This window comes from Camelus bactrianus, chromosome 23 (genome assembly GCF_048773025.1).
Source record: "Camelus bactrianus isolate YW-2024 breed Bactrian camel chromosome 23, ASM4877302v1, whole genome shotgun sequence".
Classification (NCBI taxonomy): domain Eukaryota; kingdom Metazoa; phylum Chordata; class Mammalia; order Artiodactyla; family Camelidae; genus Camelus; species Camelus bactrianus.
This window is the reverse complement of record NC_133561.1, coordinates 27,463,381-27,482,265: the sequence shown is the minus strand read 5'-3', so window position 1 is coordinate 27,482,265 and position 18,885 is coordinate 27,463,381. Positions and strand designations below refer to the sequence as shown.

Sequence of the window (18,885 nt, the reverse complement as noted above, 5' to 3'; positions counted from 1 at the left end):
TCTCTAGGTCCATCCATGTTGCTGCAAATGGTATTATTTCATTATTTTTTATGGCTGAGTAATATTCCATTGTGTGTGTATGTGTATATATGTGTGTATGTATATATATACACACCACATCTTCTTTATCCATTCATCTGTTGGACATTTAGGTTGCTTCCATGTCTTGGCTATTGTAAATAGTGCTACTCTGAACATTGAAATGCATGTATCTTTTTGAATTAAGAGTTTTCTCTGGATATATGCCCAGGAGTGGGATTGCTGGATCATATGATAAGTCTATTTTTAGTTTTTTAAGGAACTTCAATACTGTTTTCCATAGTGGCTGCACCAATGTACATTCCCACCAGCAGTGTAGGAGGGTTCCTTTTTCTCTACATGCTTATGTATGTCAGTTGTACCTCAGTAACACTGAAATTTAAAAAAGTCAATAATTATTCTCCTTGTGCATTATACTCTTAAAATGGGTAAACCACTTTTGGATTACTCCTGTATCTAAGTCAAGGTGTGCCGGCAGTGACTTGCTTGTTGTTTACAAATTTGACATTTTTGTATATAATCTTACAAACTTTTCAGATTTACTTTTAGAAATATAAAAAAAGGCATGAAATTTGTACACAGTTCACTGTATCTCAGATTCAGAAAGTATTTAATCCTTTTGATTCCCAAACATACACATTAAAAATATACATTTAACACTGTAAGATATCACTTAACATGTGGAATTTTTAAAAAGTCAACTATAGTGAATATAACAGAAAAGAAACAGACTCACAGATATAGAGAGGAATTATAGAGTGGTTACCTGTGGGGAGAGGGATGGCGGAGGGTCAAGATGGAGGTAGAAGATTAAGAGGTACAAACCACCAGGTATAAAGTAAGCTACAAGGGTGTATTGTACAACATGGGGAATATAGCCAATATTTTGTAATAACTATCAATGGAGTATAAACTTAAAAATTTGTGAATCACTATATTGTATATCTGTAACATATGATATTGTATATCAACTATACTTCAATTTAAAAGATATGATATAAATACATAAATAAATTTTAAAATGGTAAAAAAAATACATTTAACATATAGGATACATTTTTTCCCCCTTCTCTTTCTGGTCTTAAAAAGAACTGGGAATAAAAGGAATATTGATTTCAGTGTATGATAATGTAATAAAGTTTATTTAACATTTTGTATTTCTTTTTTTGTAGTTTTAAAAGTAAATGTTTCCTCGAATTTTACTTTATTGTCTGACATTTATCTATCTTTAATATTCCTTTTTATCTCAGTAATAATAGTGATTGCTCTTGAGTTACACATGTACATTAGTGAGATGTCACTTGTTGGTTGGAATTTTTGCAACAAATATCAAGAATAGTAGAGCTCAGATTTACTTTATGTGATTTTTGTGCATACTTTGGCAAATGTGATAATCATCAGTTGACTATAAATTTGAAATACAGTAATTATTTGACTTAGCTTTTTATTTATGAAGTTCTTTCATTTGATAAAGATAAATTGAATAGTTTAAAAAGTGGGAGTTAGCTTTCATCGTCACTTGTGGTTTTGAGAAAAGTCTTAGAATATAATCATTTTTATTGTTAGTACCAAGCCTTGTAAAAATGATGCAGCTGTATTTAAGATTGGATGTGAATAGTAAAACATAACCAGTTTGTGTTACGTATGGGGTAAGTCTAGTTTCAGTGACAGGCTGTAAATATACAAGCTTGTTACATAAATTAAGTACATAACTCAAACTAAGTTATAAGTGTTACCTTCTGGAGGATAGGTCTTAATGACTGTATAAGAACTATTTCTAAGTAGTCTGAAAACATCAGTGATGGTGTCGATATACTTTATAGTTCTGTTGTTGTTATTACATGATTATTCTAAATTTCTTGAAAACAGTTTATTATAATTTGTAAATGTTCCCATTCCAGTCATTTGACTACTTTCTCACTTTTAAAGATATGTAGTGAATAGGTATAGTTAATTCTACCCCTTCAGCAAGTGATCAGTGGTTGCTCATTGGTAATATTCCAGTTGATAAGGTCTCACTGTATTTATACCAAGGTTTGCTGAATAATTATTCTTTTATCATCATAGCTTTAGGTGTTTCTTGCTAAGTCTGTCTTCTTGACAACCGGTGATTAGTCTGTATTGTTGGTAATAAAGAAGCAGAGGTATTGTTACCGTCAGGTTAGAATGTAAATCTAACCTACTTTAGTGGTATAAATACTGTTGTCTAGTTTTTTAGCTTCCTTCCTGGATGACCTACTTTTCTTTTAGTGGATATCATGGTTTTTATTTCTCATGTTATTGCTGTAAGATATTTCTGTTTCTTATAACTTAACTGTTCATAATAAGCTTCTATAATGAGCTAAGATGATGAGATTATTTAATATTTTTTATTATGCAAAATTTAAACATAATTTATAGCATAATTATAAGGTTATGCATATATAGAACACTACAGAATTTTATTCAGCTCACATTCATTTAAAGTAGTGGCAATACTTTCCAGAGTGAAGGAAATAGCTCTATGATAACTGATAATATTACTCAAAATTTTTTTGATAGAAATGATTATGACAAAGTAAGCTTTTGGCTTAAGTTAATAGTTTAATCATGCCATCTACATATAAACTTTGTCTTAAGAGTTTATAAGAGTGGGAAGCTGGAGAATGGGGTGAGGATCACATTTCATTTTACGCAGTGTGAGTATATGTGATAAGATATAAATAGGCCTTTATAGGGTTGACCCATACTAACTCACCTGTATGTGTTAAGGCTCAGATGCGAAAGTGTGTCCTTCCTTACAGTATTTCCTTCTAGATGATGTGAAGAGGTGCTTAGGAAAGGGTGCTGTGATTTCTGCTCTTGAGAAGCTTGCCATTTAAAATAACTTGCTTGAATGAAGTTTCTTTATTCCAGAACTTCATAAGGTCTTAATTTATTAAGGGTTCAGGAAGATTCTGAGCATCGGGTGACCCTATTCATATAGTTAAGTTTAAAGAGAAGAATTAGGAAATGTTTCTCTGAGGCCATTTCTAGAAGCTAATTTAAAGCAATTCTTTGTAACAGTCAAACTCAGCTTATGACCTGTTTTTAATTTCTAACAAAAATCTTTTTAACAGGTGGAGAAAGAACCTGTGGAGTACATGAACTTATCTGTATTAGAAAAGGTGAGTCAATGCTCTGCATGGATATTTAAATACAGAATTAGCATTTCACAGTGGATGATAAGTTTTGGTATGATGCAGATTATTTGGACTTACATAGTGTAAAATTTAATAAATATTAATATTTGTTGCTTGTATTATAGACATAACCATTCATTAAGTGCACATTGCTTATTATATGGTTATTGAGTGTTGTTCCTTTATTTTTCATGGGCTGATAAAGCCTGGTTTCTGGCATACTGGTTATCAGACATGGTGAAGAGGCCAAGAATGGAGGGTTTGATTTTTGTTCCCTTTCAGAATCTGGAATCTGAGTGCATGCTGCTCTCCCACTGACTTCTGTTCTATTACTGTACCCCATCAGAGAGATGTGAGGAGTGGTTGAAATTCAAATCGGGAACATGTCCAAAGACCACAGCATCTTTTGACACCAACAACTGTCTATGCTTCCTTAGAAGGAGCCACCTGACAACTGGGTGGTTGAACAAGGTGGCCCCAGGAAAGGTAATTCAGTTACTAGGTGGGAGGCAAGGAATCAGGTATTCCATAGATTTGGAAGAATCAGGAGAACCTTGGGAGTCCCCACTCTGAGCAGCAGTCACACCTGTGGAATGGTGTGAAGAAAGAAAAAGATACACCCGGAAAGGTCAGGGGAGGAAGTCCTCGTAAAGTTAACTGCTCCTTTCTCTTTTTAAACTTGGGAGACTTTCTTTTTCTTGCATCTTTCTTGAAAATCGAATTGGCCTTCCTGACTCTGGCTAACTAGCAGTGCTCCCTGCCCTAATATTTCTCCCTGAGGAGGTCTGAGGCAGTGTCAGTATTTGTGATACTTGGGTCTGGTGGCGTAGCAGGGCCGTGTCAGCATAGTTGCAGTCAGTCTTCAACAGGTCTGAGAAGCCTCAGCTTCTGTAGAGTTGACTAAAAGGCTTTAATCGTTTTCAGGTGAATTTTGGTTTGGTCCTACTAGTTTATCTATGTATCACTGCCTTTGATTGCTGTTTATTTAAAAAGTCTCCTTCCTTTATTATAGTTTATCTATATATCTTTTCGCTGGTATCATAAGGGAGAAAATTGAAGTCAGGTCCCTGAAATCTCGAATTTAGGATTGTGGTTTTCATGCTGTAACTACTGTTGACTTGTGCTTCTTATCTAAAATAGGAGAGAGAAGATGAATTATATATTGTTTTCTTCCTCTGTGTAAGCATTTTTAGTCTTCTACTACAACGTATGAATCCAGAATTACTAAAAATGTTCTAAAGAATTTTATAGTTGTTTACGTTGTTCCACTAAATCTTTTTTAAAAAACAGAATTTATTTGGACATCAAGAGACACTTAGGAATCAGTTGGAATCAGAAACTATAAAAACTGTGGCCAGGTGAGAAGAGAATCAAGAAAAGAGTAGAGACAGCTAGAGGGGAGGAAACTAAAATGTGTCAAGGGCTTTTCATGATTACAAGGGGAACAGAAAGCTGCAGGGGAGAAAATAGCATAGCTAGGGGTAGGTGATGATCTGAACACCTCTATTCTGGCTCTTCTTGCTGTTCTTTATTGCTGCCTCTATTCCTGTCCAGGTAGTTCTCAGACGAGGCCTTGCCCAGTTTTCTCTGGATTAGTCCAGCTTTTTCATGTCTTCCACTTTTCTACAGAATTTTAAATCTGTGATTAAAATGTTAAAAATTTTATCACAGTGTAGCTATGTCATGGGGAAGTTTCTGCATCTCTGTGTATCCCCTTGGCATTCAGTAGTGTCCTAGTCTAGAAGGTGTTCTATAAGTGTTTGAATATTTTCAAAATGAATGCTCGATTCTAAAGCTTTTGCATTTTAAACCGGACTTTCCCAGAGTAGAACCTATGACGGGTTATATAAAGTAGAATAATTTAAATTACTGTCAACGGTTCTGGTAAAATGACATCTCTAACACTGTGTTCAACTTGTTTTTACCCGTTTGGCTGTTCTTCTCTGTCTGCTTTGCTGGCTTCTCTCCTCTGTCAGACCTCTAAATGTTGGAATATACCAGAGTTTGGTCCTGGGCTTGCTTCATTTTTCCTTCATTTCCTTCCATTTGGTTTTATTTGGTTCTGTCGTTTTGAATGCCATACAAATTTATAAATCTAGCTCTAGCTGTCCTTGAGCTCCCTGCTCTTATATCAAGCTACTTACTTGATATTTCTACCTGGATACCTGATTCTTACTCTAATAAGAACTTGGCGTGTCTAAAATGCAGATCTGATTGTCTCACATGGATCTATACTTTCCTCAATCTTCTCCATCTCAGCTAATAAATAGAACAGTCTACCCAGTTGCTGGAGTCCTAACTTCAGAATCATCCCTATTTCTTTCATTCTTTTATCTTCCGCATTTAATTTATTATTAGCAAGTTCTGTCAGTTCTACCTTCAAAATATATTTTGCGTCTATCTTCTTTTTCTGTCCTGCTGTTATCATTGTGGTCTGAGTCCTTATCTTCTCTCGCCTACACTACTGCTAATAGTTTTCTGATAGGTTCCCTTACTTCCACTCTTATCTCCTTACAGTACATACCAGTCTTTTTAAATGCAGATCAGGTCATATCACTTTACTGGTTGGAATTCTTTTGTGGATTCTCACTACACCTAGAATAAAATCAAAGTGCCTTACTCTGATCTACAAAGCCTTACATTAAACATCAACTGAGAAGTCACACCATCCACATCTTCTACATCACGTCTAGGTGAAACTCCAGGTATGATCCATCCTGGTCCAGAATTCCTCTCCATCTGTAGATGTGTGAAACTAGCAAATATGTAACCTGCTCTTAAAATACAGTGATGAACAGGCATAGGTTAACAATTCTAGACCTTTCCATCCCCATAGTGAGAAAATGGAAGGAAGAAGGGAATCACTGGTACCAAGTAGTTTTGAAATCCAATTGGGAAAATCTATTAGGTTTCAAGGCCTGGGAATAATAACTCCATGGCTCTTGGCCCTGAGGTCTGAGGCTTCACCCTCAGGGTTGAAGACTTTCTCTGTGGTTTTGTATATAGCATTTTCTATTTGCTAAATCTCTTTATGGTGTTACTGACTTGAGTTTACTCCGTATACAAAAGTCAACATATAATATCCTAATTCGAATGAAAATCTGTTTAGGAAATTGTAGGAAAAAATTCTTGTAGTAGTGGCTAGAGAACAGGAGATATCAGTGGTGAATTTTTTTCCCCTTAAAAGTGAAAATGGCTTTATTTTCCTTGGGGAAAATGTATAGAAGTTCAGATTTATTACCTGCTGTATTTTTCCTTGACTAGAAGACAATCACTTAGTTAAGCCAGTAAACTATAAATATCTGGTCACAGTTAGGAAATAGGAACAGAGATCAACTTTCTAATCTTTTAGCTCATCTGAATCAAAGACTGTCTTGCGGCTAAGTGGTCCCCTGTGGTTTGTTGTGTGCTGCTCATCACTAGTTGAGATGCCCCTTAAGATTTCTTCGAAATATGATCCTGAATAATAATGTAAACCTCATCAATTAACATCTTGGGGGGAGTAGTTACCACCCATCTGACAGCAAAGTCTTACATGGTTGTTGACAAGGTGCTTGGTAAAGGTAGGTTTACCAGTTATGGGGCTGAATTAGAGAGTGTCCTCTATCCATTCAGTTCTGTTAGTAAGTTGTCCTGATGCAGCTGTGAGGGGAGTACAAGGTACAAGAGAAGAAGAGAACTTGTAGACAACAGCCAGAACGATTAAAGCTCACAGAGCGCGGGGAGGGGAGCCGGGCTTGGTGCCGCTTTCCCCAGTTTGTGGCAGTGAAAGGAGTGTTGCTGTGTGTATTACTCCTCCTCCTTTCAGGGGGCCGCTGCTGCTTTGTGGGTAAGAGGGAATCCAGTTAGGTTTTCATCCCTTCCTGCCTCTGCCCTCAGGTCCTCCCTTTAAGCTGGGGAGTAGATTTGTTCTTTCTCTTCCCCCTTCAGTGCATCCTGAGCACTTCCCTCTTTTAGTGGTGTTTTCAGCTGTCTCTTTTGGGGGCAACATTAGATAAGTTATCTGAAAATGTAGATGATAATTTTAAATACAGAATTTGCAAAGTTATAGAACTATATTCTGACTTTTAGGGGCTGGGGTGGGGTAGGAATTTTTTGGTTAGTGACCAGACTTAACTATTGTGGTTCTAATGATCCAGAGTAAAAGAACAATAAAATATTTTCTGTCCTTTCTAGTATTTAGTAGAGCTAGTGTTTAATAAAGAAAGAATCCAGGTTTTGGATTCAGGAAACATAACTTAAATTTCCCAATTTGCTTTTATCCAGGCAGGGCAATTGAATAACTCTCTAAATTTTTTGAGTCTCATTTTCCTTATGTATAAAATGGTGATACAATTAATGTTCTCTATACTAATCTCACAAGACTTTTACGAGGGCCAGGTGAAATAAAGCCTGTGAAGACCTTTGTAGCCTACGGTGGGTTGACATACGCATGTTACTGTGTTATTGAAGGCGGTAGGGACACTCTTGAAGCTTGCAGACTCTTGGAGACGGGCCAGATGTATTCTGTGTCTGAATCTGGAAGGTATGTTCTGGTAGTTTCTATTGCTTCTTCTTTTAGTTGTTTGACATTCAGCATTTTGAATCTATGAGAACTACCAGTGAGTTGATAACATGAGTCTTCCAGGATGTTTCAGTGATTTGTTTAAATGATGGCATATGTATATCAGAAATGCTTTGCTGATCTCTGAATAAGGAAGTGACTTCTAGTATAGAAAATTCTGACCACAAATCTTTGGATGTTGGCATATAAGCAGACTTCTGTGTTCAGTTTCTATGCAACTCCTGTAAAATCATTCTTAATCAACACTCAAATTTCATGAAATACTAAAAATTACGTAAAATTTATATTTCTGTCCTTTTCCTGTACTTTCTCCATTCTGACTAAACAGTATGTTATAAATAATGAGCTCCTTTCCTCAGCATACTAAAATTTGGTTTGAATTTTTAAAAGCTATCTAGAGTCATAATATAGTTCTCCTCCTTTATACTGTTTTCAGTTTCTTTGGTTCTGGGGATAGCTGTCTTTCCCTTTGGTATAGCTCAGTGGCTTCTAGACGGTGCTAATAAGAGATATTCTTGAATTGAAGGGCTGATAAATTTTTGTAGCTGTTGTGTTAGTACATTTTAAGCTTTTTTTCTTCCTGGCTCAAGAATTTTCAATTAGGTTGTGAATTTATAGAGCCTTGATGGTAACAAAGAATAGGGCTTTTGCTGCTATAATTAAAATGGCACTTCCACGTACAATTTAATAGAAGGTGGGAATCTTGGAGCTATATTTTCTTTGATTCATTCTTAGCTTCTTTGAACTTCTTAATGAGAGGTTTATGTGCACCCAGAGGGAAAAGAGCCTACCGCATTGACTCATGCTTGTGATTTTTAGTTTTATATTCCAAATTGAGGCTGCTGTAAGTTAACATCAGCTTTAAGTGAGCAACGCAGACCCTCAGCAGTTGAAGGGGGAGGTCGAAGGTCAGGATTTAAAGGGAAAGAACGTGTTGTGAAAGTCACAGGAGTACAAGAATCTGGAGTAATTATCATAAAAATAGAAAGCAGACTCATAATGAAGGCTGTGTGAGCCAGTCCTGCGCCGGTCCTGTCTTTCCCTGAAATACTTAGGTCTGAAAGTACCACTTTCTTACCCTCTTACTTCTTTTGCTAAAGCCTGTATTAGTTGAGGTTTTGTGAGTATAAAACTACTAAGGTGTTTTGCAGAATGGCATCTGTGAACCAGCTTCATAAAGCTAAAGCCTCTTCCTGTTTTTCCTAAGCCTATATGCATTATTCAGCTGTGTTACACACTCTTAATAATGGACTCTGAAAAAAGAAAGGAAGTTCATTTAGTGGTCCTAGGACAGGAAAGTCAGAATGTTTTTCACTGTCCAGTCCTTGGCCCAAGGGAAGAGGTCTAGGCAGACTGGTTCAGGATAGATGTCTCACTGATTTGAAGCTGATATGTCCAGGGTATACTTTTCATCCTTTTTAAAAAAAAATCCTTCAGTGAAGAGAAGAGAATTAGGGATGAATTCTTGATGTCATCCTGACGGTTGATGTCATACATACCAACCACTACAGCCCCTTCCATTGATAAGCGTCCAAACATTTTACAGAATGCTCCTATTATAAATTTAGTTTTGGTTTCTCTCTCCTAAGGTTTTCTTTTTTTTCCCTCAATTAGAAGCAGAGAAGGGGAAGAAAGGAGATGTTTTTGTTTCTTATAGATCTATTCCATCCTCAGACCGAGGCAAAAGAGTGGGATATATACTGATACTGGCTTAAGTTTTTTTTTTTTTAACTTATATGAGTTTTATATGTAAAGAGATGTATATGGCTGGGTTCTTTTGAGCAATAAATTTAATTTTCTGGTCATTTTTGCTGGCTTATGACCATTTCCAAGAGGAAGGAAAATATCTACAGAGAACAATTTCCATATATGAGCTGAAATATGCTTCATCTTTTCTACCTTTTACCTCCAATAGTTAGATAACCACAAAGAAGCCTTTAAGAAATATATTCACGAAGTGAGAGTGATATATATATGGTGAATATGGCTTGGGTTTAGAGATGATTTCCATTGTTCAGCTCAGTGAATCTCTAATTACTGTAAAATGTGGCATCTTTAAACATTTACGTCTTTCATATACTTGGAATTTATTTCAGTCTAAGGTGTGAAGGAAGGATCCAGCTTTATGTTTCTCATGGATTAGCCAGTTATACAAATACCAGTTACTGACTGATTCATCCTCTCCTTGCTAATTTGAAATACCTCTATTATTATATACTTAAATTAGTGTGTATGACTCAGTTTCTGTATTTAAATTTTTTCTTTTCTTTCATTGATCTGTCTTTTCTGGAACGACTGATACACTGCTTTTATTATTGTGACGTTAGTTATCTGGCAGAAAAGAGTTTCTCACATTGTTTCTTTAAAAATTTCCTGATTATTCTTGTTTATTTTTTTCAGATGAACTTTGGAATCACTTTGTCAGTTATCCCCTCCTGCAACCTATGTCCCACTCCCTTCCCTTGAAAGTCCTATGGAATTGAGTTAAATTCCTAAATAACATTTATCTTTTCATTCAGAAACATGGCAGGTCTCTGTTTGCCTGCACCTCACAGGCCTGCGAAGGCCTGTATTTGCCCAGGTTTGAGACAGAAGAGCCTGGAGTCAATGTCAGAGACACATCAATGGCTTAATGGATGGGGGACTGAAGCAGGGTTCTGGAGAGACACCCCACTGCTGGGTGGACGGGGAGCAGGACGTGGTGGCCATCTCCACGTGGGAGGAGTAGGTTAGCAGTGACAGGGGGAATTGACATCAGGTTGGCTCAACAGTTACCAGGAAGCCAGCAGAGGGGCACGCCCCTCTCTGCCCCTTTGATGAGACTAGTCACTAGCTGGGGCCTGGGGCAAGCATGTAGGAAGGCCCGTCAGGCTAGCGGGGTGTAGGTGAGGCAGGCTCTGGTGGAGCAGGGGATGGACAGAGAGCAAGAGAACAGCCACCTTGGGTGGCCTGACCAGACAGTCTGTTTTTGTTTTCTCTTATGTCTCCCAGTAAATTTTTATAGACATGCACATTTCTTACTAAATTATTCCTTATTGTGCTTATTACAACTCATAAAATAAAATCAGTTATTTGTACAGTATTGCTATGAATGCATATACATTTAAAATGTTTAAAATGTATTCAAAATTTTTATATTTTGCAATAGTCTTTAATTTATTCATTTTTCATTTTGTTCTTTTAAATATGTCTCTCCTTTATTTTTTGCTATTTCATCTTTTACAGCAAAATTACCTTACAGCCAATTAATTATGCAGCAAAAATGCTTGTGGCTGAAATGTAGAAAAGATGAAAACAGCAAAGATGGTTATGGGGAAAGTACCTAGAATTGTTGCATAATTCTGTCATCTTTCTGAGTCACTTTTGATTGGTTTTTCAAATTATTACTTCCCTCTTCTTTGCATGCTTGGTAATTTTTTATTAGATGCTAGACGTGAAGTTTTTCTTATTGTCCTTTGGATATTTTTGTTTAGTTTTTGAGCTTTGTTATGAAATGGGTTGTTACTTGTAAGCAGTTTGTTCCTTTTGGTCTGGCTTCTACGTGTTGTTTGGTGCCATCATTCCTGCACGACTCTGGGGTCACTTTTGAGCAAGATCTTTGGTAGTACTCTCAATCGGTGCCCCATAAGGTTTGATATTTTTCATTTTGGATCTTGAGAATAGACACCGTTTCTTGTGCTGTGTGATGTCTGACCACTCTTCCCTTTCATCCTTTAGGAAATTCTTTTCCCAGCCTCTGATGGTTTCCTCACATGAGTGTTCTGAGCACTGCTCAGCTGTAATCTCATGGGTGACTCAGTGTGGCTCCCTGGAGTTCTCTGCACAGCGTTTTATTTCCTGATACTCAGCCATGCAGACTCTGGCCCCCTTATCTTCTTTGTTTTCCCGGGTTCATCTCCTCAGCTCAAGGAGGCCACTGGGCTCTGCCTGGGTTCCCTCTCTCTTTGCTGCAGCCTGGAAACTTTCTCCAGGCAGTGAGCTTGGAAAATAATGATCATCTTTTATTTTCTTCCTCAGTGATCACTGCCTTTTTTTGCCTATGCTCAGTGTCTTGGTGCCATTGTTTTATATATTTTGTCTGATGTCTTGTGGTTTCAGGTAGTAGGGTAAATCTTATCTCTGTTACTCTATCTTAGTTGGAATTGGAAAAAGTGACGATCAGACTGGCGTCATTTTGAGTATGTAAATAGCTGATACAAAGATCTGGAGCAGAGGATATCTGAATGGAGACTGGGAAACTAAACTGATAGGAATTGAGAGAGTCCTAGGTTAGAGAATAAGATGTGATGAAATTTGATTATTGAGAAGAATGAGAAACTAGACAATGTAGGGGGAAGGGAAAGAGGTAAAAAAAAGTTATTAAGGCAGAAAATTAGTTTTATCTTTGACTTATCTTAAGGGAGGATATTCTCTAGCCACCTGACATTTAACTACTGAAAAGTTGCTTTAGAACACTGCAGCTTGATATTGAATGAGATTATTTATTTTAAAATTGTAAGGTACCAGAAAAGGTGATACTAACGTAATTGAGTATGTCATTTCTCTTCACTTGGAAGCTTAAAATTTAACAATGATAAAAAATAATACTTACCATATTTACTTAAAAGTTAAATATATTTTATATCTTTTTAAACCCCTGGGGAAAATTAGAGTTTAGTATAAAGTTATGTTAACTAGTAGATACATGGTGCCATCTAATGGCTAATATGAAAATCTGTTTAGTAAATAACAATGCTTAGCAGTTTGTTTTATGCCAAGTACATTTAACACTGAAATCTTTAGTGCTTTAAATTTCAAAGGTACAGTTTTTATTTAAACACTAAGGTATATGTATATTTTCATTTCAATTTATAGTATCTTTAAAATTCAACTACATCAGTGTATGATTTGTCATCACATATAAAAGCATAGGTATGCAATTTGCATATTATAAATTATATTCAGTATCAATTTTGCATGTGAAACTCGTTTTAATAAGCAAGTCACATTTGCAGATCTTTCGATATGCTGTCTTACTTAGTTCTTGTTCCCTCTTCCTAGTCCCAGTATGTACTTATAAATCAATGCCTTATGGAAGTTCGCTAGTGTTTTAACTTTCTTCCTCCTTCCCTCCCTCTCTTTACATCATATAAAATACATCCAGAATGTGAAAATGATAGATGAGACTGGCAATTTTTAAGAGGTGCTCCAGATTCTTAGAGGTGCCATGGAGCCACTCCAGGGGCTGACACAGAGGTGGCTAAGGTTAGAAAATTAGCATTCAAGTCCTGTACTGAAGAAGACTGTTCAACTCTGTTTAACCCAATTTTTCCTACATATATTTCGTCATGGATCCCTTGTCTTCCTTTTCTTTTAAGTAACACTTGTTAAAATGCTGTTGATCTTGGGCTCTTTAGACCTAATTTTAGAAACTGTTCTGTATTCTCTTTTTAAGAATAAAAGGATCCTTCTTATATATTATTTTGTTTTAATGAAATAAAAAAATGTTCCTAGTCATATAATAATGCTTGTTCATTATCAATAATTTAGAAAATGCAGAGAAATGTTTAGAAAATATATAACACACATGATTTTACCTTCCTCAGTGATGACGATTATGGAGTATTATCATATAGCCTTTTTGTGTATACATATATACATAATTTAAACAAAACAGGTATCACATTCTGTAATTGGTTCGTATCTAGAATTTTTACTTACCTAATATTACATTATGACTGTCTTCCCATGTTATTTATTATTTTTTAATTTATTTTCTTATTGTTTATCTGATTTTTAATGACAATATGGTTTTCCATTCTATGAGAATACTATTATTTATTAACTAGTCTGCTATTTTTGGATTTTTGGAATGTACTAACAGTGTTTCAGTGAGTACAAAGCATTTAAATAATTTTTTTATAGCTCTGATTGTTTCCTTAGAAAAAAGGAATTTTTACCATGACAATTTTTATATTGACACAAAATTCCTGGAAGTAGATTATCAAGATCAAGGAATATCCTCATTTTTAAGGTATTTTATAAAATTTTTAGCAGTTTACAGTAATAATAATTGCATACAAGATTATTTTTTAATTTCTTAGTTAAAAACACTTTGTCAAGTTGGTATGTTGTTTTGTACTGTATTTCTCTGACTACTGTGAGTTTGAGTATTTTTCATGTTTTTTTTTTTTCTGTTATCTTTAATGAAAAATACATAAGTTCCTAAATCAAACTTTTAGAATTAGTTTCCTTATATAGCCTGTTGTGCAGTACTTTGAGTAGCCTTCACTTAACTCTTGTAGCTACCAAGACTGCTTTAGTAGTTTATCCCAGATGGACTATATGATCATGTAGACATTTGATTTAAGAATAAAAACCAGCATTCCATGATAGACTGTATTTAACTTTTATTAAAGAAGATGTTAGAGCTGGAGCAGTGTTATTTGAAACAACACAACGACAAAAATATTCAGTAATGTCATATGCATGTCAGTCTTCCAGCTAGATGGAAAACTTAGGCACAAAAGGTTTAATTTTATGGATTTTTCACAGAGAAATTAGAGGCAGATAATTCCTTAGTAGGATAGGAGTGGCTTTACCAGATCCAAAAGGGAATTTAGTTCTAATTCTCTTAATTTATCTTTGTTACCCTTGCATGGATCAGATGAATTACATTTGTCAGTGACTTTTGGAATATACACAAAGTCTTGGGATATTTTTCAAGTTTAATGATGATTTACAGTTCTTTGGTGAATGTCCTTTTGAAATTACTCTTGTAGGTTTATCTTAATTTTAAAATATTAAAAATGTATCAAGTGTGGTAACTTTTTTCTCTTTCTTTTGCTATATGTTAGTTTTTGCTATCCTCTTTGTTGTTTAACTTTGTTTTGATTGTGGTATCTTTTGATACATGAAATTTTTATATTTGTATGCAGAAGAGGTATCAATCATTTCTGTTTATGGTTTTTTGTTTTATTCTTATAAATTTTATCTGAAATCAAAATTCACCTAAATTTAAGCTTATTTTCAAATATTACCATGTATTTTTCTGGTTATAAAAGAACTATACATTTCTATCAAACATTTGGGAAACAGATTAAGAAAAGTTTTAAAAATCACATGAAAACCCTATACCTGTACCCAGAAATGACAACACTACTTAGTGAATGAGCAACAAATTTATTTTTTCTTTACTAATTTGAGATGCCTTCTTTATCATATCCTGTCTTACAGTGTATACTAGATTATATTGAGCTTTTTGTATTATTTCACTGTTCTGTCTGTTCTTTTGTTACTATTGTACTATTTAATTGCAATTTGGTAATGTGTTTTAATACCTGGCTTAGTGAAATCTCATTATGCATCTTTTTAAACATTTTCTCTCTATAGCTTACTATGAATTCTTACAAACAAACCTCTTATATTGACAAATATACCTTCATACTGACCTGAATGAATATCCTTAATACCTAGCAACCACTATGTTTGCTATCTCCATAATTTAAAATTTTTAATATGTTATGTAAATCATATACTATGTGACCTTTGAGACTAGATCTTTTTCACTTGGCATAATGCTCTTGAATTCCACCTAAGTTGTTTGTTGCATGTATCAGTAATTTGCTCCCTCTTATTGCTGAATTCCATGGTATAAATGTACTGCAGTCTGTTTAGGCATTCCCTTGTTGAAGGACATTTGTGTGTTTTCCATTTTGGAGGTATTACACATAAAGCTATTATAAAAATTTAGGTACAGCTTTTTGTATGGACTTTGTGATGATTAATTTTATTTTTATGTGTCAACTTGGGCAAGTCAGTGGTGCCCAGTTGTTTGGTAAAACACCAGTCTAAATATTCCTGTGATGAATTTTTAAGATACGAGTAACATTTAAGTCAGTGATTTTTTGAGCAAAGCACATTACCCTGCACAATAGACAGGTTTTGTCTAATCAGTTCAAGGCCTTGAAAGAAAAGACTGAGATCCAGATGAAAAGGAAGGAATTCTACTTACAGATTGCCTTCTGACTCAAGACTATAACGTAACTCTTTCCTGGGTCTCCAGCCTGTCTGGCCTGTCCTGAAGGTTTCATATTTACCAGGCCCTACAATCATGTGGTCCAGTTCCTCAAAATAAATCTCTCTCTATATATACATCCTATTGGTTCCGTTTCTCTGGAGAACCTTAATACAGATTTTTTTTTAACTGAGAATAGTTTTAGAGGAACAGTATCTTAAGATGTTTCCTGAATTTTTTTGTGGAGTTTCTCCAATTGCTTCCTTCATTTGATTTGATTTGATTTGATTTAAAGATGCTGATTCTGTTTTCAGCAGTAAAGAGAGTACTGATTGTCCTTGGTATGATGTGGCAATGGTGGTGTGCAAATATCACCAGTGGATACTTGCAATCAAATGCTTTTAAGAGGAACGGTTCTGGGTGACCATATATTTTGATACCTTAGAACATTTTTGTCCAACTAGCAAGTTTCAGGACAATGGCTGGTTTCCTGAAATCAGGAAAGAAAAGGATGAATTTAGGGATTTGAATTCCCAGCTCAAGGACCACATAAATCACCTGAAAGTTTCTGTGTCTTCTCTGAAAGATATTCTTACCTCCTGTAGTCCAAGATCTGAGATTGCTGAAAACCAAATCCAAAGTCTCTTCCTCAGAATAGCTGAATTACTATGCAAATTGGATCCCCGACTTCATAGTGTGTCTGCTGTTGAAATGAGGGTGTTGATTGGGAGGGAATGGGATCCTGAAAATTGGAATGGGGACGTATGGGAAAATTCAGAGGAGTTTGGGGGCATTAAACTCCCAAAGTCTGCTGAGTCTTCTTTGTCAGTAGAAGCAACTATTCCACTCCCACCTGAGGAGATTAGCCCTGCTTTGCCCAAGGAAACTCTAATGGCCTCCCCTGAGGTAGTTGCTTTTTGAGATACTCCTGATTCTCCTTAAAAACCCTCCTCTACCATCCCTCTTTACTTCTGGACCTGTAAGTAGACTGAAGTCTCAGCTTTCCCTAAAGGTGAGGTGCAAAGTGTGACCCATGAGGAGTTCTATAATCCAAAAGAAGTGCACGATTTTTCTAATTTATATAGACAAATCTGGGTACTGTGTATGAGAATGGCTGTTAAGAATGTGGGATAATGGTGGAAGGAACATAAAGTTAGGTCAGGCTGAGTTAAAATTGCTAGAATTCTGTTAGGAATTTGTATATCAATTTGGGAATAATTGACATTTTTAATATGTTGAGTCCTTCAATTAATTAACATTCATCTCTCCGTTTATTTAGATCTTTAAAAATTTCTCATCAGCAATCTGTAGTTTTCAAAATACAAGTCCATAATACATGTTTTGTTAGATTTACATGTATAAGTGTTTCAGTGTTCTTTGGAGTAATTATAAGCAGTGGTAAATTTTAAATTTTGGTTTCCACATGTTCGTTGCTAGTACGTGGAAATATAATTGATTTTTCAGTGTTGATCTATTCTGTAATTTTGCTGAACTTGCTTAGTAGTTGTAGGAGGGGTGGTTGTTTTTGTTATTTTTGTAGTTTCTTTGAATTTTTCTATTAGATACAGATGTCATCTGCAAGTAGGGACAGTTTTATTTCTTCTTTTCTAATCTGTCTGCATTTCATTTCCTTTTGTTGAATTTTCCAGTCTAACCTTTTCTGGGCCTGAAGGTTTCTTTTTCATTAGTTTTTAAACCATGAATCAATTTCTTTCATAGTCTTAGGGCTATTTAAATTATCTATTTTATATTGGATAGTTCATACTGTTTGAGAAATTGGTAAGATTTTACCAAGTTGTCAAAATCTTTCTTACCAATGAGGATCCTACTGAAAAGGAAGGGCAAATAATCATTGAGAAAGTAAAGGAGAGGAAGAAGTGGCCTTAATCTGTTGCCCATACCATTTGTCATTCAGATAATTTTGGAGGAATTCATATGCATTGAATAGACAGTGAAAAAATTTGAAGCAGGTAACCTTAATTTGTTGTTCAGAATAATGATGCTTTGTTATAGGGAGATTTACCAGGAAAGAAGTTTTTCTTACTGTAAAATTTACTGTAATTATAGTTTTGAAGCTTTAATCAAGACTGTCCTTGAAGACTTCTCCCAAAGACAGAGCTTTATTAATTATTAATTAATAAGTACTTGCTTTAAATACATTATTAAAAGTGTATTAAGTATATTATTATCAAGTGTAAGGTTTAGATATGTAATGCATTTGGTGCTCCATTAATAAATGTTTGAAGTTTTTTTTAAGATTTAGTATTTTTTTGCTGTTATTATAATTGAATGAAATTTCAATTTACTACATGTTACTTATAGGAAATGTAGGTTTAACTTATTGATGATTTGACATTTGAAACAAGTTGGGTAGCATCTATTTTATCAACCTCATCAAGTATCTGTCTCCCAGAGGGGAGTTTTATTTCTAAGATCTTACTCAATGTCCCACATCACTGCCATCTGTGCCTTCCCCTCTGCTGTCTTTTTAAGTTACTCAGCAGTGAGTTATATCGCTATGAGTAAATGCTTTTTTTTTTTTACTGATTGGTTTTTTATAAAATCTAGTAGAGTTACAGGTATATATTATTCCTTTCTTTGATTTATATTTCATTCTTCCAGTTTTGCATCATTTATTTATAATATAAAATTTTTAAGGAAGTTTTATTTTCCTACATTGTTTCTTGGAATCTGATAAATTCTCTGTTTTATGTCCAAACCAGAGCAGAACAAATTTTGGATTTTTCCTGATTAAAATATGAGAAAAATATTTAAGGCGTATTAAGTATGAAGCAAGTATTCCTTTTAAAATGAAGGTTAACTTCTTATATAGTTCACATTTTATTCAAGAGATAGAATTACATCTATTAAATGAATTATTAAAGTCTCCATGACAGTGGAGTTAGAGGACTAGTGTTTCCTGTCCAGCAGAACAAATCAGCAATAATACAGGCTTTATAGAGCAAATTGTAAGTTGTTTTTTTAATCCTCCTTTTTCAAGGAATTATAAGGATCACAGGTACTTCTTGTTTTATTTTGCATGAAAGTATAATGGATAAAATAGTTTTGTAAAATTTATTTGGTAATTTATAATTTGGATAGAAATAAATTTTATTTAGAGAAGA

The 18,885-nt window shown here is 34.8% G+C and overlaps 1 protein-coding gene across 1 annotated transcript in view; it reads left to right on the top strand.

The window, feature by feature from the left end:
- The window catches only part of SYT14 (synaptotagmin 14), a 151,493-nt gene that overhangs the window by 8,329 nt on the left and 124,279 nt on the right, over window positions 1-18,885 (top strand). Inside the window, exon 2 of the mRNA XM_074351889.1 lies at window positions 3,138-3,185. Within this exon, the coding sequence (XP_074207990.1) occupies window positions 3,138-3,185 (48 nt within the window). The remainder of the gene's footprint in view (window positions 1-3,137; window positions 3,186-18,885) is intronic.